Source organism: Planococcus citri, chromosome 4 (assembly GCF_950023065.1).
Source record: "Planococcus citri chromosome 4, ihPlaCitr1.1, whole genome shotgun sequence".
Lineage (NCBI taxonomy): Eukaryota > Metazoa > Arthropoda > Insecta > Hemiptera > Pseudococcidae > Planococcus > Planococcus citri.
In genome coordinates, this window is record NC_088680.1 from 8,268,759 (window position 1) to 8,292,866 (window position 24,108).

The 24,108-nt window shown below is 46.7% G+C and overlaps 3 protein-coding genes across 3 annotated transcripts; all 3 read right to left on the reverse strand.

Moving 5' to 3' along the window:
• Positions 1-2,376: 2,376 nt before the first annotated feature.
• On the reverse strand, positions 2,377-4,269 carry LOC135843592 (maltase A2-like). Its single transcript, XM_065361529.1, has 7 exons — positions 4,167-4,269; positions 3,915-4,075; positions 3,691-3,828; positions 3,366-3,601; positions 3,086-3,281; positions 2,802-3,015; positions 2,377-2,717 (listed from the first exon to the last, which is right to left on the reverse strand). The coding sequence occupies exons 1-7, from the start codon at positions 4,267-4,269 to the stop codon at positions 2,377-2,379; spliced, it is 1,389 nt and encodes a 462-aa protein (XP_065217601.1).
• A 4,543-nt stretch (positions 4,270-8,812) lies between these two features.
• On the reverse strand, positions 8,813-14,173 carry LOC135843593 (mucin-17-like). The gene is made up of 3 exons (XM_065361530.1): positions 14,126-14,173; positions 10,401-12,896; positions 8,813-9,904 (listed from the first exon to the last, which is right to left on the reverse strand). The coding sequence occupies exons 1-3, from the start codon at positions 14,171-14,173 to the stop codon at positions 8,813-8,815; spliced, it is 3,636 nt and encodes a 1,211-aa protein (XP_065217602.1).
• Positions 14,174-22,627: 8,454 nt separating this feature from the next.
• On the reverse strand, positions 22,628-23,296 carry LOC135843595 (uncharacterized). The gene has a single exon (XM_065361533.1). The coding sequence runs from the start codon at positions 23,294-23,296 to the stop codon at positions 22,628-22,630; it is 669 nt and encodes a 222-aa protein (XP_065217605.1).
• Between the last annotated feature and the right edge of the window lie 812 nt (positions 23,297-24,108).

Consider the following 24,108-nt stretch of genomic DNA (forward strand, 5'->3'; position numbering starts at 1 on the left):
TGGCAATTATGCGACTAGCACAGTTCTCATGGAAAATGGGTAGGCCATGTGACGATTTTTAGGTGATTGTACTGTTTAAGCCAAGATAGGAAAACCAAAAATATCAACGAACTGGATAATTTTCTGATCTGTGGCTCGCTTTTTTGTAAATTTGATGCCAAAAAAAAAAGGTCATGTTAAATTAATCACAGTTTGGAAAACTGCTGTAATTTATAATAAGGGTGAAAAAAATTATTGAAGATATGTTTCCTGTATTAAATTTAATGCCGATTTCAATGCGATAAACAGTTTTTCATTATTTCTCAAAGTACAAGTAAGTATCGAAATGTTGAAAAATATACAAAAGTACCAATGTTGAAAATTATGCCACGTTAACAAAACTCTTTCAGGACTTTCACATAGGTATTTGTCGACAATGCTGAGAAATAATTTCTAGCGATGTTTTTATCAATAATTTTAAATAATTTTTGAAGGGTCGGGGGGAGAGTGGCGGAGTTACCTGCATATGTTGATGATTATGCCTCTTTAGTGAATAATTTTCAGAAATGGAGGGGTGGGATAGGGGGAGGGGTAATGGAAAATGTTTTTTTTTTTAGGGAAAGGTAGCCAATAAGATGCCTAAAATGCCAAATGATTTTTACCAATGTTTTCCAGATTTTAAATAGTTTTTTGGGATGGTGGTGTAATTACCTGCACGTGTTGATAATAATTACGCCACTTTTGTAAATAATTTTCAGGAGGAGATGGGCGGTATTGTGTGAGGGGTGAGAAAAATTTTTTTTTCGTGAAAGGTAGCCAATTAGATGTATGTACTTTGAAGTGGTTCATTCACATTTTTGCTGAAGATGCATTTTAACCCCACTAAATGACCTCAAACCTTAGGGTGGCATAATTAGCTGCACTTACCTTAATATCAAACAAATACCGTTCAAGAAGACACCTATGAGTAGGCAAAATTTCATCTTTTATAAGGTAGATTACTACCCACCTACAGGCTAGACTTGCCATTACATACTGGCCTGAATAATTATGCCTATATGTATACAATTAAGACGTGTTTATTGAAAGTTCAAAAACTTCATGTTGTAAGCTCAAAAGGCTCAATTGATCGGATCAATCCAATTTCTAAAAAAATGCTTTGTCTATTCCTCTCATTGGGTCTGCACCCTTCAGTTCAGAAACAAAATTTTATTTAGAAAAAAATCCAAGTATAAGTAGGTACCCAAAAATTAAAAATTATAAAAATTAGTAAAATATGACAAAAAGTTTAATGAATGATCTGATAGCACAAATATGAAAAAAAAACAATGGTAAAATTGTCTCAAACATCTTTGAAAATTGAGAAAAACGTGAATACATAAATAATTTAAAAATTAATCCAAAAATTGTTGAAAATCACGAAGTTGGTACAGTTGTTGGACTTGGTTGTCTAGAAAACATGATTACCTCTCAATTGACAAGGAGTTCTACCATTGGAAAAATCTAAACAGAACTCAATATAATGACAGAATTCGGTCTGAGGAACAACGATGACGGATAACTTTTTGTGATTTTCATCTTGAAGCTGAAAAAATTGGTCCATACTTTAATGCATAGTTTATCTATTATCTATATATAGAAAGAGCTCGATGAATAATTGGTTCAGTGGGAGAAAAAAAATTGAAAAGTTGCTCACTAAGCTTGAGGAAATTGTTCAGAGTCTTGTTACCTCCGACCTGTTGGAATTTCTAATTTCAAATTTTATGGTTTGGGTGTGTAAGCTTTGAATCTGTGTGCCAGGAGTCTGTTGTTCAAATCCCACATTGGAAAATTTTTTTGTTGTTAGATTTTCATTTAAAGTTCAAACAAAATGAACACAATTTATTAAGTTCAAAAAGTTGCACTGTAAGCTCAAAAGGCTCAATTAATCAGTTCAATCCAATTTTTTAAATAATATTTTGTACATTCCTTTCATTGAGCCTGCAACCTTCAATTCAGAAACATAATGCCAAGTTGAAAAAATGAAGTAAATTATAGAAAAAAAATAATTCCAAAAAATGAAAAAAATTGAAAAAATTTCAAATCTTTAATTTAGACATTTCAAATGGGAAAAATTCAGTAAATTCTGAAAAAAATTCTCAAGTTGAAAGAATAATTGAACAAATTTTCAAAAAATTGAAAAATTCCAAGAAATTGAAAACATTTGGAAATAAACTAACCAAAACATTTTGAAAAAAATAGAAAATTACTAACTCTCATTTTTTCCATGATTTATGTAGTTGTAGATGTATAGGTAAATAAAACTATCAGAGTCCCCTTATACTTCGGAAGCGTCCAAATAATCATTATTTGCAAGTGCCTATCTATATAGATCACCCCGATTAAATTTTTCATTTCTTACCCTTTCTTGTACGCTGAATTTGAGCTAGATGCCACCACCGTCAAGTTTCTGGGAATATAATTAATCTCATCGAGCCAATCAATGGGTAGAGTGTCTGTTCCCAAATTCAAAATTACAATATAACTAGTTTTCTTGTAGGTTCTAGTGAAAGCCAGAACCCAATCCGACATAATGTGAAACTTCAGATCCCCATATTTTATGGCGTTTGTTTTTCTCAGATCCATTAGATCTTTGAAATAATTCAAACTGCTGTTTTCGTGTGTTTGTTGGTGTTGGACATTGATATTCCAGTAATTTGGATTCACTGGTAACCATGTCTTCTCACCAGTAGAGAAACCTATGGAAAATATTGATTTCATTATTTATTTCAAGTTTTGTCAGAATCCTTGATAATACCAACTAGGTAGAAATGATAATTTACCTGCGTTTCTGCTATCATCCCAATGCATTGGTGTGCGGTGAAGGAATCTACCGTATTCGTCTTTCATTTGAACCAATTTATTTTGATCCATGTTCAGTTCCACTCCATAATACACTAGGCAGGTTCCAGGAAGCATTGTGACTAATGCTAACATTATGTAGTTGTACTCTGTACTGAATCGATGTGCAATTCTTCCTGCATCGTGATCACCAAGCTGTTAAATAATGTTTAGACATAGAGAAAATGTAAATCAAATCACAAAGTAGAACCTATCTTGAATTTACCGTCCAACTCGATGGCTTATTTTTAGGTAATTGATCTAACCACGTGTGGAGAAAATCATTTAGTTCTCGAGCGTTCAAATACGTTCCCATGAACCTCAAAAGAAAATTTAAAGGTAAATGGAATGCTGGAAAACGTCTTGTTCCGAAATACTTCATCACCATTGGGACCGATCCCAGGGTTTCTCCTATCAGTGGCCTGGTTGAGAAATCATAAAATGAATATTGTTATAGTATCCGTTTCAGTTCTCATTTCTAATAAAGCAAATCGTATGATTATTACGTTTCAATTTTCTTCCCACTGTTTCGATCGTATTCTTTCAGAAATACATTCAATTCCTTAATGAACGTGAATGTATCTGGATGATTGAAAGTATATTTACATGTTATAAGAGCCCTCAGCCCAACTCCAGGATCTGGTAATGGATTATCTCGAAGTAGTTTGTCTTCCATGAAAAACATCGGTGCGTCAACTCGAAATCCTGCTACGCCTTTTTCCAGCCAGAATTTCATTATTTCCTATGTTGGTGTGTTGGGAATGGATTTTAAAATGTTATAATTTGAAATTTGAATCGAATTGCAGTTATACTTAGTAAGATATACTCTACCTTCACTTCTTCTTTGACAGCGTTATTTCTTAAATTCAGGTCTGGTTGTCCAACCGTAAAGTGGTGTAGATAGAACTGTCGTCTTTTTTCATTCCATTGCCAAGCACTGTCAGACTTTCCCACGCTGAATACACTATACTGCACAGAATACAACATGAAAAAGTTCAGATCCAGGAATTGTATATTTGGTTTCATCTCGCAAGCAATTGATTCAAGCTATTTACCCAGTTGCTTGGTGGAATGGGGATGCCATTTTCATCGTATCCTTTTGGATCGACCCAAATGTAGTAGTCTGTGTATGGATCGATTTTATTGACAGATTTTTCAAACCAAATGTGCTTGTCACTACTATGGTTGATTACCAAGTCTGTTACAAGGTGTAACTCTGGAGAAAAAAAATTAAAAAATTAGTTCATTTTCAGACTTTTGTATACAGTACAATATAAACAAGGACTTTAAAATGCTGTGGTACTTACTTCGAGATTTCATTTCTCTTATCAACTGTTCAAAATCCAGCATGTTTCCATACACTGGATCTACTCCTTTATAATCACTTATATCGTAGCCGCAGTCAACCATGGGAGAGGGGTAAAATGGTGCTATGTATACTGTATTTACTCCAATTTCAGCCAGGTAGTCCAGTTTTGAAATTAAACCATTGAAGTCTCCTATTCCATCACCATCGCTATCCTTGAACGATCTGAGGTATATTTCGTAAATGCTCGCATGTTTCCACCAATTCCTATCGAATGTAAACGCTCTCGATACGAATAACAAAAAAATTGAAATTATGAGAAGTCTCATTTTTCACACTTTAGAAAAAATAAATAAATTGTTCGAGCTGTGTAAAGAAAACAGCGAGAATTTGATTTGTATTTCAATAATTTTTTACAAAATAAAAAAATCATTTGCCCAACCTAGGCAGCTAGGTAGTCCATGTAGTCAGCGTGAATCGAATTTATAAATGAATTATTTCTTTAATCACCGTTATATTTTGACATTTGCATTGGAATTCGCACGTAATGATAACGTGTCGTAATACCTCCTTCAATTTAAAATATGGATTAACACCATGTTTACATAAGTACTCTATATATAACTTCGAGCTCGTAGCTGTAAGTAAATAAAGATTAAAAAGTGAGAAATGTTGCCTTAATTATACGAAATGATGATGCATTATACATAAATAATTGTACAGGTGGATATTTATACCTCTCAATTGCAAAATGATATATGATACTTGATCCGTTTCTACACAGCTCAGGGCTTGAATGAGGATTTGGTCCCATCACCTCTGCACCGGGTGAAAGAATTGATAAAATGACTTCAAGTGGGTAATCCAACTAGCTTCGTTTAGGAAACAAAACATAATATGTACTTGTCAAATTCAACATAAATTAATTACAAAGCTGAAGATTACATTTAATTTTCTCATTCTCAGAAGACCTTGGAATGTGCAGAAAAATTTTTTCGTAATTTTCCCGACAAAATTTTTAACCTTGAATTTTGCACACAAAAATGGCTCTCGCAACTTACTTATCATAAACGACGCCTAACTTCTCTGTTTTTAAATTTTTACAAAAAATTGATTCCTGCCATTTTGGGTACTCCTGAACCACCTTCCGGATTACCCATCTGACCGAAAATTCATCGATAAATCAACATTAACTCAAAATAGTACATCATGCATTTCAATTTCAGAAAAATTTGAAAATTTTGTTGTTTTTTTTTTCATTCCATCTTCCTTGTTTGGGACTGTATCAAAGTTTGGACCAAAGTCAAAAACTGGCACATCTTTGGAAAGCTCTTTAAATCATAAATTTTTTCATCCAAACACTTTTTCAAATGCAAAATTATTATACTCGCAATGCTCGTTTTTGCTAGCAGGTTGCTTGCGAGTCGCTGGCAGGTCGCTGGCGAGTTGCTGGCAGGTCGCTGGCAAGTCGCTGGCAGGTTGCTGGCAGGTCGCTGGCGAGTTACTGGCAGGTCGCTGGCGAGTTGCAGGCAGGTTGCTGGCGAGTTGCTGGCAGGTCGCTGGCGAGTTGCTGGCAGATCGCTGGCAGGTTGCTGGCGAGTCGCTGGCAGGTCGCTGGCAGGTCACTGGCAAGTTGCTGGCAGGTCGCTGGTGAGTTGCTGGCAGGTTGCTGGCTGGTTGCTGGCGAGTCGCTGGCAGGTCGCTGGCGAGTTGCTGGCAGGTCGCTGGCGAGTTGCTGGCAGGTCGCTGGCGAGTTGCTGGCAGGTCGCTGGCGAGTCGCTGGCAGGTCGCTGGCAGGTCACTGGCAAGTTGCTGGCAGGTCGCTGGCAGGTTGCTGGCGAGTTGCTGGCAGGTCGCTGGCAGGTCGCTGGCAAGTCGCTGGTAGGTTGCTGGCAGGTCGCTGGCGAGTTGCTGGCAGGTCGCTGGCAGGTCGCTGGCAGGTCGCTGGCGAGTCGCTGGTAGGTTGCTGGCAGGACGCTGGCGAGTTGCTGGCAGGTCGCTGTCAGGTCGCTGGTGAGTTGCTGGCAGGTCGCTGGCAAGTCGCTGGCAGGTTGCTTCCAGGTCGCTGGCGAGTTGCTGGCAGGTCGCTGGCGAGTCGCTGGCGAGTCGCTGGCAGGTTGCTGGCAGGTCGCTGGCGAGTTGCTGGCAAGTCGCTGGCAGGTTGCTGGCAGGTCGCTGGCGAGTTCCTGGCAGGTCGCTGGCAGGTTGCTTCCAGGTCGCTGGCGAGTTGCTGGCAGGTCGCTGGGGAGTCGCTGGCGAGTCGCTGGCAGGTCGCTGGCAGGTCACTGGCGAGTTGCTGGCAGGTCGCTGGCGAGTTGCTGGCAGGTCGCTGGCGAGTTGCTGGCAGGTCGCTGGCGAGTTGCTGGCAGGTCGCTGGCAGGTTGCTGGCGAGTTGCTGGCAGGTCGCTGGCAGGTCGCTGGCGAGTTGCTGGCAGGTCGATGGCGAGTTGCTGGCAGGTCGCTGGCAGGTTGCTGGCGAGGTGCTGGCAGGTTGCTGGCAGGTCGCTGGCAAGTCGCTGGTAGGTTGCTGGCAGGTCGCTGGCGAGTTGCTGGCAGGTCGCTGGCAGGTCGCTGGCGAGTTGCTGGCAGGTCGCTGGCAGGTCGCTGGCAGGTCGCTGGCAGGTCGCTGGCAGGTCGCTGGCGAGTCGCTGGCAGGTCGCTGGCAGGTCGCCGGCAGGTCGCTGGCGAGTCGCTGGCAGGTCGCTGGTGAGTTGCTGGCAAGTCACTGGCAGGTCGCTGGCGAGTCGCTGGCAGGTCGCTGGCAGGTCGCTGGCGAGTCGCTGGCAGGTCGCTGGCGAGTCGCTGGCAGGTCGCTGGCGAGTTGCTGGCACGTCGCTGGCGAGTTGCTGGCACGTCACTGGCGAGTTGCTGGCACGTCGCTGGCAGGTCGCTGGCAGGTCCCTGGCGAGTTGCTGGCAGGTCGCTGGTAAGTCGCTGGCAGGTTGCTTCCAGGTCGCTGGCGAGTTGCTGGCTGGTCGCTGGCGAGTTGCTGGCAGGTCGCTGGCAGGTTGCTGGCAAGTCGCTGGCAGGTCGATGGCGAGTCGCAGGCAGGTTGCTGGCAGGTTGCTGGCGAGTTGCTGGCAGGTCGCTGGCAGGTCGCTGGCAGGTCGCTGGCGGGTCGCTGGCGAGTTGCTGGCAGGTCGCTGGCAGGTCGCTGGCGAGTTGCTGGCAGGTCGCTGGCGAGTTGCTGGCAGGTTGCTGGCGAGTTGGTGGCAGGTTGCTGGCAGGTCGCTGGCGGGTTGCTGGCAGGTCGCTGGCGAGTTGCTGGCAGGTCGCTGGCAGGTCGCTTGCGAGTTGCTGGCAGGTCGCTGGCAGGTCGCTGGCAAGTCGCTGGCAGGTTGCTGGCAGGTCGCTGGCGAGTTACTGGCAGGTCGCTGGCGAGTTGCAGGCAGGTTGCTGGCGAGTTGCTGGCAGGTCGCTGGCGAGTTGCTGGCAGATCGCTGGCAGGTTGCTGGCGAGTCGCTGGCAGGTCGCTGGCAGGTCACTGGCAAGTTGCTGGCAGGTCGCTGGTGAGTTGCTGGCAGGTTGCTGGCTGGTTGCTGGCGAGTCGCTGGCAGGTCGCTGGCGAGTTGCTGGCAGGTCGCTGGCGAGTTGCTGGCAGGTCGCTGGCGAGTTGCTGGCAGGTCGCTGGCGAGTCGCTGGCAGGTCGCTGGCAGGTCACTGGCAAGTTGCTGGCAGGTCGCTGGCAGGTTGCTGGCGAGTTGCTGGCAGGTCGCTGGCAGGTCGCTGGCAAGTCGCTGGTAGGTTGCTGGCAGGTCGCTGGCGAGTTGCTGGCAGGTCGCTGGCAGGTCGCTGGCAGGTCGCTGGCGAGTCGCTGGTAGGTTGCTGGCAGGACGCTGGCGAGTTGCTGGCAGGTCGCTGTCAGGTCGCTGGTGAGTTGCTGGCAGGTCGCTGGCAAGTCGCTGGCAGGTTGCTTCCAGGTCGCTGGCGAGTTGCTGGCAGGTCGCTGGCGAGTCGCTGGCGAGTCGCTGGCAGGTTGCTGGCAGGTCGCTGGCGAGTTGCTGGCAAGTCGCTGGCAGGTTGCTGGCAGGTCGCTGGCGAGTTCCTGGCAGGTCGCTGGCAGGTTGCTTCCAGGTCGCTGGCGAGTTGCTGGCAGGTCGCTGGGGAGTCGCTGGCGAGTCGCTGGCAGGTCGCTGGCAGGTCACTGGCGAGTTGCTGGCAGGTCGCTGGCGAGTTGCTGGCAGGTCGCTGGCGAGTTGCTGGCAGGTCGCTGGCGAGTTGCTGGCAGGTCGCTGGCAGGTTGCTGGCGAGTTGCTGGCAGGTCGCTGGCAGGTCGCTGGCGGGTCGCTGGCGAGTTGCTGGCAGGTCGCTGGCAGGTCGCTGGCGAGTTGCTGGCAGGTCGCTGGCGAGTTGCTGGCAGGTTGCTGGCGAGTTGGTGGCAGGTTGCTGGCAGGTCGCTGGCGGGTTGCTGGCAGGTCGCTGGCGAGTTGCTGGCAGGTCGCTGGCAGGTCGCTTGCGAGTTGCTGGCAGGTCGCTGGCAGGTCGCTGGCAAGTCGCTGGCAGGTTGCTGGCAGGTCGCTGGCGAGTTACTGGCAGGTCGCTGGCGAGTTGCAGGCAGGTTGCTGGCGAGTTGCTGGCAGGTCGCTGGCGAGTTGCTGGCAGATCGCTGGCAGGTTGCTGGCGAGTCGCTGGCAGGTCGCTGGCAGGTCACTGGCAAGTTGCTGGCAGGTCGCTGGTGAGTTGCTGGCTGGTCGCTGGCGAGTTGCTGGCAGGTCGCTGGCAGGTTGCTGGCAAGTCGCTGGCAGGTCGATGGCGAGTCGCAGGCAGGTTGCTGGCAGGTTGCTGGCGAGTTGCTGGCAGGTCGCTGGCAGGTCGCTGGCAGGTCGCTGGCGGGTCGCTGGCGAGTTGCTGGCAGGTCGCTGGCAGGTCGCTGGCGGGTTGCTGGCGGGTCGCTGGTGGGTCGCTGGCGAGTTGCTGGCGGGTTGCTTCCAGGTCGCTAGCGAGTTGCTGGCGGGTCGCTGGCAGGTCGCTTGCGAGTTGCTGGCAGGTCGCTGGCAGGTCGCTGGCGGGTTGCTGGCGGGTCGCTGGTGGGTCGCTGGCGAGTTGCTGGCGGGTTGCTTCCAGGTCGCTAGCGAGTTGCTGGCGGGTCGCTGGCGGGTCGCTGGCAGGTCGCTGGCAGGTCGCTGGCGAGTTGCTGGCAGGTCGCTGGCAGGTTGCTGGCGAGTCGCTGGCAGGTCGCTGGCAGGTCACTGGCAAGTTGCTGGCAGGTCGCTGGTGAGTTGCTGGCAGGTTGCTGGCTGGTTGCTGGCGAGTCGCTGGCAGGTCACTGGCGAGTTGCTGGCAGGTCGCTGGCGAGTTGCTGGCAGGTCGCTGGCGAGTTGCTGGCAGGTCGCTGGCGAGTCGCTGGCAGGTCGCTGGCAGGTCACTGGCAAGTTGCTGGCAGGTCGCTGGCAGGTTGCTGGCGAGTTGCTGGCAGGTCGCTGGCAGGTCGCTGGCAAGTCGCTGGTAGGTTGCTGGCAGGTCGCTGGCGAGTTGCTGGCAGGTCGCTGGCAGGTCGCTGGCAGGTCGCTGGCGAGTCGCTGGTAGGTTGCTGGCAGGACGCTGGCGAGTTGCTGGCAGGTCGCTGTCAGGTCGCTGGTGAGTTGCTGGCAGGTCGCTGGCAAGTCGCTGGCAGGTTGCTTCCAGGTCGCTGGCGAGTTGCTGGCAGGTTGCTGGCGAGTCGCTGGCGAGTCGCTGGCAGGTTGCTGGCAGGTCGCTGGCGAGTTGCTGGCAAGTCGCTGGCAGGTTGCTGGCAGGTCGCTGGCGAGTTCCTGGCAGGTCGCTGGCAGGTTGCTTCCAGGTCGCTGGCGAGTTGCTGGCAGGTCGCTGGGGAGTCGCTGGCGAGTCGCTGGCAGGTCGCTGGCAGGTCACTGGCAGGTCGCTGGCGAGTCGCTGGCAGGTCGCTGGCGAGTTGCTGGCACGTCGCTGGCGAGTTGCTGGCACGTCGCTGGCGAGTTGCTGGCACGTCGCTGGCAGGTCGCTGGCAGGTCCCTGGCGAGTTGCTGGCAGGTCGCTGGTAAGTCGCTGGCAGGTTGCTTCCAGGTCGCTGGCGAGTTGCTGGCTGGTCGCTGGCGAGTTGCTGGCAGGTCGCTGGCAGGTTGCTGGCAAGTCGCTGGCAGGTCGATGGCGAGTCGCAGGCAGGTTGCTGGCAGGTTGCTGGCGAGTTGCTGGCAGGTCGCTGGCAGGTCGCTGGCAGGTCGCTGGCGGGTCGCTGGCGAGTTGCTGGCAGGTCGCTGGCAGGTCGCTGGCGAGTTGCTGGCAGGTCGCTGGCGAGTTGCTGGCAGGTCGCTGGCGAGTTGCTGGCAGGTTGCTGGCGAGTTGGTGGCAGGTTGCTGGCAGGTCGCTGGCGGGTTGCTGGCAGGTCGCTGGCGAGTTGCTGGCAGGTCGCTGGCAGGTCGCTTGCGAGTTGCTGGCAGGTCGCTGGCAGGTCGCTGGCGGGTTGCTGGCGGGTCGCTGGCGGGTCGCTGGCGAGTTGCTGGCGGGTTGCTTCCAGGTCGCTAGCGAGTTGCTGGCGGGTCGCTGGCGGGTCGCTGGCAGGTCGCTGGCAGGTCGCTGGCGAGTTGCTGGCAGGTCGCTGGCAGGTCGCTGGCAAGTCGCTGGTAGGTTGCTGGCAGGTCGCTGGCGAGTTGCTGGCAGGTCGCTGGCGAGTTGCTGGCACGTCGCTGGCGAGTTGCTGGCACGTCGCTGGCAGGTCCCTGGCAGGTCCCTGGCGAGTTGCTGGCAGGTCGCTGGTAAGTCGCTGGCAGGTTGCTTCCAGGTCGCTGGCGAGTTGCTGGCTGGTCGCTGGCGAGTTGCTGGCAGGTCGCTGGCAGGTTGCTGGCAAGTCGCTGGCAGGTCGATGGCGATTCGCAGGCAGGTTGCTGGCAGGTTGCTGGCGAGTTGCTGGCAGGTCGCTGGCAGGTCGCTGGCAGGTCGCTGGCGGGTCGCTGGCGAGTTGCTGGCAGGTCGCTGGCAGGTCGCTGGCGAGTTGCTGGCAGGGCGCTGGCGAGTTGCTGGCAGGTTGCTGGCGAGTTGGTGGCAGGTTGCTGGCAGGTCGCTGGCGGGTTGCTGGCAGGTCGCTGGCGAGTTGCTGGCAGGTCGCTGGCAGGTCGCTTGCGAGTTGCTGGCAGGTCGCTGGCAGGTCGCTGGCGGGTTGCTGGCGGGTCGCTGGCGGGTCGCTGGCGAGTTGCTGGCGGGTTGCTTCCAGGTCGCTAGCGAGTTGCTGGCGGGTCGCTGGCGGGTCGCTGGCAGGTCGCTGGCAGGTCGCTGGCGAGTTGCTGGCAGGTCGCTGGCAGGTCGCTGGCAAGTCGCTGGTAGGTTGCTGGCAGGTCGCTGGCGAGTTGCTGGCAGGTCGCTGGCGAGTTGCTGGCACGTCGCTGGCGAGTTGCTGGCACGTCGCTGGCAGGTCGCTGGCAGGTCCCTGGCGAGTTGCTGGCAGGTCGCTGGTAAGTCGCTGGCAGGTTGCTTCCAGGTCGCTGGCGAGTTGCTGGCTGGTCACTGGCGAGTTGCTGGCAGGTCGCTGGCAGGTTGCTGGCAAGTCGCTGGCAGGTCGATGGCGATTCGCAGGCAGGTTGCTGGCAGGTTGCTGGCGAGTTGCTGGCAGGTCGCTGGCAGGTCGCTGGCAGGTCGCTGGCGGGTCGCTGGCGAGTTGCTGGCAGGTCGCTGGCAGGTCGCTGGCGAGTTGCTGGCAGGGCGCTGGCGAGTTGCTGGCAGGTTGCTGGCGAGTTGGTGGCAGGTTGCTGGCAGGTCGCTGGCGGGTTGCTGGCAGGTCGCTGGCGAGTTGCTGGCAGGTCGCTGGCAGGTCGCTTGCGAGTTGCTGGCAGGTCGCTGGCAGGTTGCTGGCGGGTTGCTGGCGGGTCGCTGGCGGGTCGCTGGCGAGTTGCTGGCGGGTTGCTTCCAGGTCGCTAGCGAGTTGCTGGCGGGTCGCTGGCGGGTCGCTGGCAGGTCGCTGGCAGGTCGCTGGCGAGTTGCTGGCAGGTCGCTGGCAGGTCGCTTGCGAGTTGCTGGCAGGTCGCTGGCATGTCGCTGGCGGGTTGCTGGCGGGTCGCTGGCGGGTCGCTGGCGAGTTGCTGGCGGGTCGCTGGCAGGTTGCTGGCAAGTCGCTGGCAGGTCGATGGCGATTCGCAGGCAGGTTGCTGGCAGGTTGCTGGCGAGTTGCTGGCAGGTCGCTGGCAGGTCGCTGGCAGGTCGCTGGCGGGTCGCTGGCGAGTTGCTGGCAGGTCGCTGGCAGGTCGCTGGCGAGTTGCTGGCAGGGCGCTGGCGAGTTGCTGGCAGGTTGCTGGCGAGTTGGTGGCAGGTTGCTGGCAGGTCGCTGGCGGGTTGCTGGCAGGTCGCTGGCGAGTTGCTGGCAGGTCGCTGGCAGGTCGCTTGCGAGTTGCTGGCAGGTCGCTGGCAGGTCGCTGGCGGGTTGCTGGCGGGTCGCTGGCGGGTCGCTGGCGAGTTGCTGGCGGGTTGCTTCCAGGTCGCTAGCGAGTTGCTGGCGGGTCGCTGGCGGGTCGCTGGCAGGTCGCTGGCAGGTCGCTTGCGAGTTGCTGGCAGGTCGCTGGCAGGTCGCTTGCGAGTTGCTGGCAGGTCGCTGGCATGTCGCTGGCGGGTTGCTGGCGGGTCGCTGGCGGGTCGCTGGCGAGTTGCTGGCGGGTCGCTGGCAGGTCGCTGGCAGGTCGCTGGCAGGTCGCTGGCGAGTCGCTGGCAGGTCGCTGGCAGGTTGCTGGCAGGTCGCTGGCAGGTCGCTGGCAAGTCGCTGGCAGGTTACTGGCAGGTCGCTGGCGGGTCGCTAGCAGGTCGCTGGCGAGTAGCTGGCGAGGCACTGGCAGGTCGCTGGCAGGTCGCTGGCAGGTCGCTGGCAGGTCGCTGGCAGGTCGCTGGCGAGTCGCTGGCAGGTCGCTGGCAGGTTGCTGGCAGGTTGCTGGCAGGTCGCTGGCAGGTCGCTGGCAAGTCGCTGGCAGGTTACTGGCAGGTCGCTGGCGGGTCGCTAGCAGGTCGCTGGCGAGTAGCTGGCGAGGCACTGGCAGGTCGCTGGCAGGTCGCTGGCAGGTTGCTGGCAGGTCGCTGGCAAGTCGCTTTGCCTAATCGGAGAAAAGTTGAAAAACTGTAAAAAAAATGGCAAGTTGCTGGCGGGTTGCTAGCAGGTCGCTGGCGGGTCGCAGGCGAGTTGCTGGCGGGTTGCTGGCAGGTCGCTGGCGAGTCGCTGGCAAGTCGCTGGCAGGTCGCTGGCAAGTCGCTGGCGAGTCGCTGGCAAGTCGCTGGCAGGTCGCTGGCAAGTCGCTGGCGAGTTGCTGGCAGGTCGCTGGCAGGTCGCTGGCAGGTCGCTGGCAGGTCGCTGGCAGGTCGCTGGCAGGTCGCTGGCGAGTCACTGGCAGGTCGCTGGCAGGTCGCTGGCAGGTTGCTGGCAGGTGATTTTTATGATATCACCCAAAAGCCTTTCAAAACCCCTAACTATGAAAAAAGTTCCATTTTGGTAGGTTTCGCGATTATCGATTAATCCACTGGTTTCGCGATTATCGAGTGATCCACTGTTGAAATGGATGATATTTTAGGTTCACTAAAAACTTTGACACCTCCTGGCTGCCGTTGTTAAAAATGGGCTAGAGGGCTGCGATTTGCACCATTGTTCATCCCTTCGGAAGATCTTTTCACAGGAAAAATTCCAAAAAAATCGCCGAACCGAACCCACCTACCACTTCGTGGAATGACCCCTCCACAAAACGCACGAATCTGATAAGATAAGGTTAAATAAGCTCTGGCGTTTTATGATCAGATCATATCAGATTATATTGGATCAGATCTGGGCATTGGATGGATCCGATCTGATTTGACCAGATTAGATCAGATCCCATCATTTTCCCCCGAGAATCTATTTCTGAATTTCCAAAAACAATATTATTATTGAAGAAAAAAAATTGATCCAATCGTATCGAGTAATTGTCCATATTTGAGCAGATCTAATTTTATATGCACAGATTTGAATGTACATATACATAGGTATGTATAGATATGTATTACATCGGTCCATCTAACATAAGTCCCATCTAGGTCCCATCTAGATCCCATCTAGATCCCATATGCCCCCCACCCTATTACACTTTTCAATGCAATTTCTCCTCACAGCGTGGGAACCTAAAATCGACCTCTACATACGGCGCGGCGTGTTAATTACTTAAAAAGCAACTCCGCAATCCGCATGATTTATGGCCGAATCTCCACCCTTTGCAAAAATTCTTCGATAAAATACACTCCAAAAATAGATTCTCTTTCACAGTATTACAACGATACGTATTCGTCTCAAACCATGCAACGAGTACAAAAGAAAAAAAAAAGTCAGAAATGTTACATTCCGAATCAAAATTTCAAATAACAGACGAATGTTTTAACGTCTCGCCACCCATCTCTTTAGCAAACTACGAGTACATCCCGTCGTCGCGTCGCAGATAAACGAACCCTATGGTATCACATACGACTGACTCAAACCCCTTGTACTCGTATTTTGAAAGCAGAAACCGAACAATAAGTAGACCATGAGAGAAAACAAACTTGAATATAGCTATTCTACCGTGAAAAGGCCAAAACCAAGAAAAGCCAGAACGATAGAATGAGATACGCAGCGAAATATTAAAAAGAATAAAAGATTTATTACATTAACTGACATTTCCGCAAAAATATAGCTTTTTAGTTTTATTTGAAAACTTATTGAAATTACTATCAACACATCAAAATTGTTGAAAATACATTTAGCATAAAGTATAAAGTTTGGCGGCGAAGCGCCATCTCCTTCGGCTTTGCCGCCGAACTGGTACACATAAATTTCGACGAATAAAAATTATACTACAATTTTTCAACGCTCTAACAGTGCTATACTATATATTATGAGAGGAAAAATCTCTCAACGCACCGGGCACCGAACAACGGTGGCAGAGAAACTTGAGAAAGCTGAGAAAAAATATACCTCGATGGTTGTGCTCTTCGACTTTTTCGCTGCTATCGCATTTCCCAAACTTATCTCGAACGTAATAATATGCGAATGTATATGTCTACATGCTCGTGCGAGCGTTGTAAAAGTTTAAAAAGTCGAAGGGTATTTGTGAAAATGTGAAACTTTCACATACACATCCACAGTCGTGTGAGAGAGAAAGAGACCAGTCCATCGTATTTTTGCGCACATTCGCATATATACAAAATACAACAAACGAGTTGAGCCATCAGAGCGAGAAAGTGAGATAGGAGGAAGAGACAACGAAACGAAAAACTAGCGAAAAAAAAACCTTGGAAAAGTTCCCGCACAATAACGGCGCCAAAACAAGACTTTTTCGTCTTTTGCAACACTGACGATAACAAAAGAAATCCAATAACAATAGCGAAAGGCAGAAGGGTACATTGCAACAATAGTCGAGTTATTGTATCGGCGAAATTCTCTCCATCGCAGCTCTTCCTCTTTCATTTCCAAGTTCCAAGTCCCGTATATACTCAATACGTACACATATAGTACTGTAGAAGCGGCTTTGTTGAATGACCCTGCCCCTCAGCCACCTCTCATTCGACCGCGACTCCCTCTAACCCGTCCTTCATCCGAGTCATCCTAGTCGTCGTCGTAAATAAACGACAAGAATGTCGTAATGGGTTAGCTTTTTCGGTTAAAAGCTTTAAAGCAATTTGATTTCGAAATGTTTCGATAAAGTTCGAATTATTGTATTCGCCGGAGTTGTCGCTGCGCCGTTGCCACCGCCCCCTCTGCCCTGTACAGATCCCTCTTTTTAGCTATGCCCGTGTTACCGCCACCGCCACCGCGACCACATTGCGTTAACAATTCGCGAGCAATTATCGCGCCACCGCACCGCCAACTAATGCGAAGAGGTTATTTGATAAAACTTGAATTATCATCTGCAAGTATCTCTCTTCCTCTTCCTTGCCGCCATTTTCATGTGTAAGTTTGCGTGTATATATTCGGGCTCAATGAGCGGAGCTGCTTTTTGTTTCCAACTGCCTCGAGCAGGATTCGGGGAATTGGCTTCAAAGGAGAATACAAGTTGAAAGAAATGCTACATATGCTCCATGATCGAAAAACAACTCATCTAAATGAAGAAATAGCCTCAGAATCGTGATCAGCACCGCTGAAAACCATACAATCGATATGTAACATGACTTTTTATCAATTTTCAAATTTCAACCCTTGTACTTGCAAAAACTACCCCTAATGGGTGAAATTGCCTCCAAAAAATGATTACAAGTCAGAAAACTGATTTTTGTTGATTGAGTCAGATGATAGTAGTTGAAATCAAAATCGACATTTTGTCACGTTTTTGAAATTTTTCAGAGGGGTTGAAATTAACGTTTGGGGGTTGAAAGAGGGGTTGATTTTGTTAAATTGATAAAAACCGTCATATATATCGATTGCTTGGGTTTTGAGGACGCTGAATTCAAATCTGACCTTGATTTTTCAAATATCACCCCCTATTTGTGGAAAACTACCCTTGACTGTTGAAATTTCACTTTAAAAAACACTGATAAGAGATGAAATTTATATTCGATGGTTGAAATAAATGAAAAACTACCCTAAAAGAGCAGATTAGGTACTGAACTTTCACTCATTTTTAGCGAATCATTCGCGAACGAATTGATCAATTCTTCAATTTATGGATCAATTCGTTCATAAATGATTCACCAAAAACTTAGCAAATGAATCGATTCGTTGGCGAACGAGTCACTTGTACGAATCAATTCGTTCGTGAAGAAAGTTGACCACAGTAAATGTCAACTCCGAAGGTTCCCCTTTAGGGGTTATTTGCCCCCATTTAAAGTGGCGACATTTTCGGGGGGGAAATCGTGTTTCTCCTGTCGCAACAAAACCTGTTTTGGAAAAAATAATGTCCCAGTCTCAAATGAAAATATTTCATGATTCTGCGTCAATCTATACTGTGATATCAATGTTTTCATTATTTTTGCCAACTTCAAAAAATTGAAAACATTTCATAAGTTTTGGTTGTTGCGGGGGGGGGGGAGTACAAAAAATTATGAACATACAATTATTCAAGTGCACAACGAAATGTTTGGTTCGAGTTCTGTGAAATTAGTCTTTTTTTCTCACGTACGTATTTACGGCGAACTAGTTATGCAAATTTATTAACACCAAAACACAAGAATATCGATTTGATCCATTTTCAAATGTTGATTATGGAGGAAATCGCTGAAAATAGTATTTCCGGGCTAAAAAAAACTCTCTACAGTCACATTGACTGATACTTTTATTGGTAAATTTGTCCTCGTCTTCCGACAAGGAGACCTTTTGACCTCACATTCTACGATTTGAACGAAACCAAGCCAGATCAAAAAAGTATGTCCTACCCCCCCCCCCAAAAATCGAAAAATCTGGTGCCAAAGTTAATTTTTGGACTTTTGACAAATTTTTGAAAATATAAAACATTCAAAAAATATATTTTAAGTGTTATTTTCAAACTTTTTTCATGAAATTTAAGTAGATACATATTTTTTTAAACAACGTGAACCAATGTTCATAAATTATTCCTTCAATTCAACTCCCACGACGTGAAAACAATTACCAGCTTTGAACCATTCTGGCGCATCCAGCTATTTTTCAAACTCTTAGAATTTCACAATAACCATCTAAAACAGTGGAAAGAGTGCCCAATCAGCACTGACCGAAGTAAAAGGAGCCAATATTCATAACTGGTCCCTCCAGAGCGCGATTTGAAATTTCTGGAGAACATTGGGAGATTGCTGGAGACTCCAGATTGGTACAAAAGAGGATGTTGATGCATGGGGGCTGAATTGAAGGAATATTATAGACCATTCTGGAGCCTCCAGCGATTTTTCAAATTTCTCCAGAAATGTAAAATCACTCTGAAAGGTGTAAAATTATTTTTTTATTTTTTCTAACATTCACAAATTTGGCCAAAAATTTACTTTTGAACTGGAACTCCTGGAATTTTGCGATGACTATCTGAAACAGTGGAGAGAGTGCCCTAAAGTACTGACTGAAGTAAATGGAGCCAATATTCATTTTTGGTCCCTCCAGAGCGTGATTTAAAATTTCTGGAGAAAATTAGAAAATCGCTGGAGGCTCCAGAATGGTCCAGAACAGTATGTCGTTGATGTATGGGGGTTGAATTGAAGGAATTACTCAGATTAGGTCACTTTTCTCAACAAAATTCATGTTTCACAAAAAAGTTTAAAAATCAACATTTTTTGGATTTTTTAAATTTAAAAAAAAATCGAAACTGCTGATTTATTTACTATTTTTGGTGGATCATTCGCGAACGAATTGATTCATAAATTGAAGAATTGATCAACACGTTGGCGAATGATTATTCACCAACAATTATTCAATTCGTTCGTGAATGATTCACAAAAAGTTTGGTAAATAAATCGATTCGTTCGTCAATGATTCACCAAAAATAATTCAATTCGTTTGTGAATGATTCACCGAAAGTTGAGTAAATGAATCGATTCGTTCGCGAACGAACCACTTATACGAATCAATTTGTTCGCAAATGATTCACAAACGAATTGAATTATTTTTGGTGAATTATTGACGAACGAACCGATTCATTTATCAAACTTTTGGTGAATCATTCACGAACGAATTGATTCGTACAAGTGACTCGTTCACAAACGAATCGATTCATTTGCTAAATTTTTGGTGAATCATTTACGAACGAATTGATCCATAAATTGAAGAATTGATCAATTCGTTCGCGAATGATTCGCTAAAAATGAGTGGAAGTTCAGTACCTAATCTGCACTTTTAGGGTAGTTTTTCATTTGTTTCAACCATCGAATACAAATTTCATCTCCTATCAGTGTTTTTTAAAGTGAAATTTCAACAGTCAAGGGTAGTTTTCCACAAATAGGGGGTGATATTTGAAAAATCAAGGTCAGATTTGAATTCAGCGTCCTCAGAACCCAAGCAATCGATATATATGACGATTTTTATCAATTTAACAAAATCAACCCCTCTTTCAACCACCAAACTTCAATTTCAACCCTTCTGAAAAATTTCAAAAACGTGACAAAATGTCGATTTCGATTTCAACTACTATCATCTGACTCAATCAACAAAAATCAGTTTTCTGACTCGTAATCATTTTTTGGAAGCAATTTCACCCATCAGGGGTATTTTTTGCCAGTACAAGGGTTGAAATTTGAAAATTGATAAAAAGTCATGTTGCATATCGATTGTATGGTTTTCAGTGGTGCTGATCACGATTCCGAGGCTATTTCTTCATTTAGACGAGTTGGAGTTCTTCTTTGATCATGTGGCGTATATAGCATTTTTTAAAACTTGTATTCTCCTTTGAAGCCAATTTTACGAATCCTGCTTGAGGTTAGTACTTGAAATTTTGGTTACAGGGATTTCAGAACAGGCTCCTTTCAATTCTGGGCATAATTGGTTTCGATCAAATCGAAGAATAATAATTCAAATTGTTTTCTTGCGAGGCACCTTCGAAAACACTGAATAGGTACGCGAAGAAATCCATATTGCTGGCGGATTTCAACTTCCTACTTTCCTACTAAATATTTAAAATGGGTAGAACCCTTTCCAACTTCTATGTAGCTAAACCACATTTCATTTTCATCCCGAGCGAAACGAGAAACCCCTCATGACGAGGAAGGTCAGAAAGAGTACAAGGAGGATGAGAAGTGCAAAGAAATGGAAAAAGAAACCATCGTCGTAGAGAATAACTGAATCAGGACACAACACCGGTGCGGTGGTTATTAAAGTTAATCGAGCACTATAACGCGTTGATAGCACCACTCGCGTTAAAAACAAAGAGAAATGTCTTGAAAATTATTAACTTTTTTATCAGCTTCCTTTTCTTATATATTTTTCTTCAACTGTATACGCTCCGGGTTTGGGAAAAACTCGCGGTGGCTGGGTTTATCGAGGAATCCATCGTGTATAAACAACATTTGTGCGACGCCTCTCCACCTTCATCGCCATCTTGCTACATTATAAGAGCATAGTTAAACGGCTGCTATGAAGCCGGTTAGTTTGGTCCATTAAAAACGCCAGCTATACCATTAGCTCGTTTAGTTATATTGTTTCGACGTAAGCGACATTAATTAAAAACTTGTACTTTGGTATATAGTGCGGGGTGTTGGATGCCTTTGGCCGAAGCATGGCGTATGCTCGACTCCCATCCTTCGTCATCTTTCACAGGGCTTTAAAATTTACACCGTTTGTAATTTTTTTTCCTTTACGCTTCGAGGCTCGCGTTCGTGAAAATGAATATCGTTCGCGCGATCTATAAATCATAATACGAATGACACGAGATTTTCGAAACAGCTCGACCGCGAGACGCTTATCAGAAAATTTAATTTTTCTCGGCTGCAGCGCTACAGAACAACTAGATAAAGAAGGGAAAGGAGGTACAAAGTGCCTGTGCCGTCGCGTCGAGGTTTATAAAATAAATTTTTTCGCAACCACGATGAAGAGGAAAAACAGGCGGCGATTAAATCGAAATTGTACGTTGCCCTTATGCAGACCCCTGAACTAATACAACCACTGTACAAAACATTAATCCTCGTAATTGCAACGTACCATTGGATTTATCAACCCCCCCTCTCCTCCACACCATCCGTGAATACTGTTACTTTTTAGTTTCGGGTAAGTACGTAGGTATGTACTGGAAGTTGTGCACTCTGTAGACTGGTAGTGTGAGAGTGAGAGGGAGAGTAAGCTGAGGTGTATTGTATTATTGGTGTACCTCACTGGCATAGAGCACCTTCCAACTCTGTATTAGGTACTGTAATGTAGTGTAGTGTACTGAATAGGTAGTCTGTACGAGTATAGGATGGCATGAGAGAAGCTTTAGTTTTAATCTAATCTTTTCCTCCGTGTTCATAGTAGTGTAAGCGAAAGGATAAGCGCGTTAATTTAGATTAGTTACGAGGGTTTTGCCGACGTTGTGGCGGCTGCGGCTACTACGAGTAGTACTGATGCTGATGATGATGCTGCGTACGCGGGTGTGTACCGCAGAATATACGGCTACATCTGTCAAGACTGCCTCTAAATAGTGGTAGAAAGTTTTTAATACTGTCTCCGTTCTTATTCTTATTCGTGGCGTAGGTGAAGTTGGTGGACTCAGGGAGGGGAGGGATGATGTGAAAATTGTTTTCGATATGTTGTTTAAATTAGGTTTAGGTGCAGACTGCAGAGGTGTGCCAAACAGGGGGGAGGGGTGAGAAAAAAGTTGGGAATTTTTGGGGTATATTGCTTGAATTGGAAAAGGTTGGGAAACTTGGGAATAGTTGGGAAAAATTTATGTTTAAATTCTCTAACAATAAGTTTAGTCCAGGAAATAAATTAGTTGAAAAAAGTGTAAAAAATCCTACACTCTTGTCAAAATTGCAAAAAAAGTGTTGACCTTGCACCCAGAATCATGATTTTTATCAAAATTTTCGAAAGAAGTCTTGGTTTTTGCAACATTCAAAAAAATCCAAAATTTTTTAGGATTTCTAAAAAGTTCTGTTTTTTGCTAGAAATTTGAAAAAGTTTCCGTTTTCCAACCAGAGATTTTAAATAATCTCGATTTTCCAGAAATTGAAAAAAAGTCCTGATTTTAGTCGAGTTTTCAAAAAAGTTGAGATTTTTGCCAGGAATTTAGAAGTGCCTCGATTTTTTACCAGTATCAAGAAAGTCCCGATGATTGTTTTTCAAAATTTCAAAGGAGTCGTAATTTTTGTCAGAAAGAAAAACTCTCAATTTTTCAGCCAGAGCTCGAAAAAAGTCCTGATTTTTGCTAGAATTGTGAAAAGGTCTAGATTTTCTAACCAGAGGTTTTAAGAAGTCCTGATGTTTTGCCAGAAATTGATAAAAGTATTCTAACCGAGAAAAAAAAATTTCCTATCCTAATTTTTGCCAAAAATTTGACTGAGAAAATCTTGCTTTTTAAGCGAGAGGTCCTAAAAAGTCTCAATTTTTTGCCAGAAATTCAAAAAACTTTTGATTTTTTTCAGGATTAAAAAAATAATGTTATTTGTCAGAAATTTGAAAAGTTCCAATTTTTTAGGCAGAATTGAAGAAAAGTTTTCTTTGGGGTTTTTGTACCCAATTATACAAGTTTTACTTTGGTAAAATAAAAGCCAACACGGACGTGAAAAGTAAAGTATTTTAATCACACAATAAAATGCATACATGAGCGAGAGATAAAACGGAATGAAACGTAATACTGTATGTAATACACCGAGTACTCAGCTATGAACAACGCTCAGCTAGGCGAGCGGCGTGCGCATTTGGCGCAGATAAACATGCCGCTAGGTTATGGCGCAAACCTCAACCGAACTGCCACAGTACTCTTCCCTAAGCAAGGGACTCGCGATACAATAAATAGTAAAATACATTAAACAATAAAATGAATAAAATTTGTACATTGAAAAAACATAAAATAGTGGGGAAAAAAATAAAAATTGGAAAAAAATTGGAAAAAACAAGAGTATGTACAAAAATGACTAGAATTACACGTTTAAAAATTTTCGTGAATATGAATACAATTATCGCATATAAATGCCTTTGAAACTTACTTTGCGTTTCAGACGACTTTTCTCAGCTTCAGGATGCTGAGCAGGTTCAGGTTTTACTGTATCCTTGATCTGACTCCTTAATTGATCGGTGTCTGCTACAGGTGCCAAGTACGCAGGTTTTAGGTGATCTATGGATACCAGAATAGCTTTTCCATTGACCTCTACTTCAATCACTTTGTCCTTACTACAAATTACGCAATGCGGTCTGGTATACGGTGGTATGAGTGAAGCTCGTTGGGTTTTGACACGTAAGAAAACGTGTGTACATGTGTCTACAGCTTTTGGCACAAAAATAGGCGTATTTCCGTGTCGTCTGAATGCTTTTCCAACGCTCTGTAATGCTGACTGCAGCTTCTTGACAAACTCCGGCACATTGCTCAGCTCAGGTGTGTCTGCGATGAAATCTCCTGGTAAACGGAGTTCAGTACCGAATGTAAGTTGAGCTGGAGACACTTCGAGTTTGCTGTTGATCGTTGAGCGAAGACCAAGTAGAACTGCTGGTAAAATGTCCACCCAGGCAGTAGTCTGATGCGTCATCACCGCAGCCTTGAGTGTTCTATGCCACCTTTCGACCTTTCCATTGGCCTGGGGGTAGTAGGCTGTCGTGTGTATGTGATTTGAGCCAAGAACAGAGGACATCTTCGTAAATAAGTCTGATTTGAACTGACGGCCTTGATTGGTGGTGATGGTTGCCAGTACTCCAAATCTAGGTACCTACTCCCATGCTATCGATTCTCCAACTGCCTTAAACGGAATGAAACGTAATACTGTACATAATACATCGAGTACTCAGCTATGAACAACGCTCAGCTAGGCAAGCTGTGTGCGCATTTGGCGCAGATAAACATGCCGCTAGGTTACGGTGCAAACCGCAACCAAACCGCCACATTTTCATTTTGTTTGTACGGAAATTCAAAAAAGGTCCCAGTTATGAAATCGACGTGATTTATTTTAAGAAATCTAAAAAAATAGGGTGCCTTAATCTGGGCTAATTTTTATCAAAGCTTGAAAAAAAATCTGTGTTTTTCCAAAAATTCAAAAAAGTTTCAAAAACTTAATTTGAGAAATTTTGGAAACAATCAAATTAATAGAAAAAATTAAATTTTTTGGGTAAAATAATCATTTTTGAAAATTTGAAAGTACCTGCTGTATTCAACATTTTTGTTTCCAACTTCCTTTCAAAAATTCGTTCGAACAACATCTGGTTCATTGGCTGGAAAATCTGTGGGTGATGGGAGGGGGGAGGTCTCTGAGGTAAAATGTTGGAAAAATCATGCGAAAAAAGTTGAGAAAATTTCAGCCTCCCCTCCCCCTCCCTCTATCGACTCATCACTTAGTCACCTTTGTATATGTGGCTCAAATTTTGATATATGGATATATAATAAAAAGCATAAAATCGGGGGGGGGTCAAAATTTTACCAAATTCGGTAACTTAGAAAGTTGGAGTTTGA

What these genes read in the sequence shown, in the direction of transcription:
- LOC135843592 (XM_065361529.1), bottom strand. Translation starts at nt 4,269, where the DNA reads ATGGTTGACTGCGGCTACGATATAAGTGATTATAAAGGAGTAGATCCA. An exon ending in CCATTCCACCAAGCAACTGG is followed by an intron (nt 3,829 to 3,914) that starts GTAAATAGCTTG and finishes TATTCTGTGCAG; the next exon opens with TATAGTGTATTCAGCGTGGG. An exon ending in GGATGATAGCAGAAACGCAG is followed by an intron (nt 2,718 to 2,801) that starts GTAAATTATCAT and finishes TATTTTCCATAG; the next exon opens with GTTTCTCTACTGGTGAGAAG.
- LOC135843593 (XM_065361530.1), bottom strand. Translation starts at nt 14,173, where the DNA reads ATGGGATCTAGATGGGACCTAGATGGGACTTATGTTAGATGGACCGAT. An exon ending in CTTATGTTAGATGGACCGAT is followed by an intron (nt 12,897 to 14,125) that starts GTAATACATATC and finishes GCGACCTGCTAG; the next exon opens with CGACCCGCCAGCGACCTGCC. An exon ending in AACTCGCCAGCGACCTGCCA is followed by an intron (nt 9,905 to 10,400) that starts GCAACTCGCCAG and finishes GGAACTCGCCAG; the next exon opens with CGACCTGCCAGCAACCTGCC.
- LOC135843595 (XM_065361533.1), bottom strand. Translation starts at nt 23,296, where the DNA reads ATGTCCTCTGTTCTTGGCTCAAATCACATACACACGACAGCCTACTAC.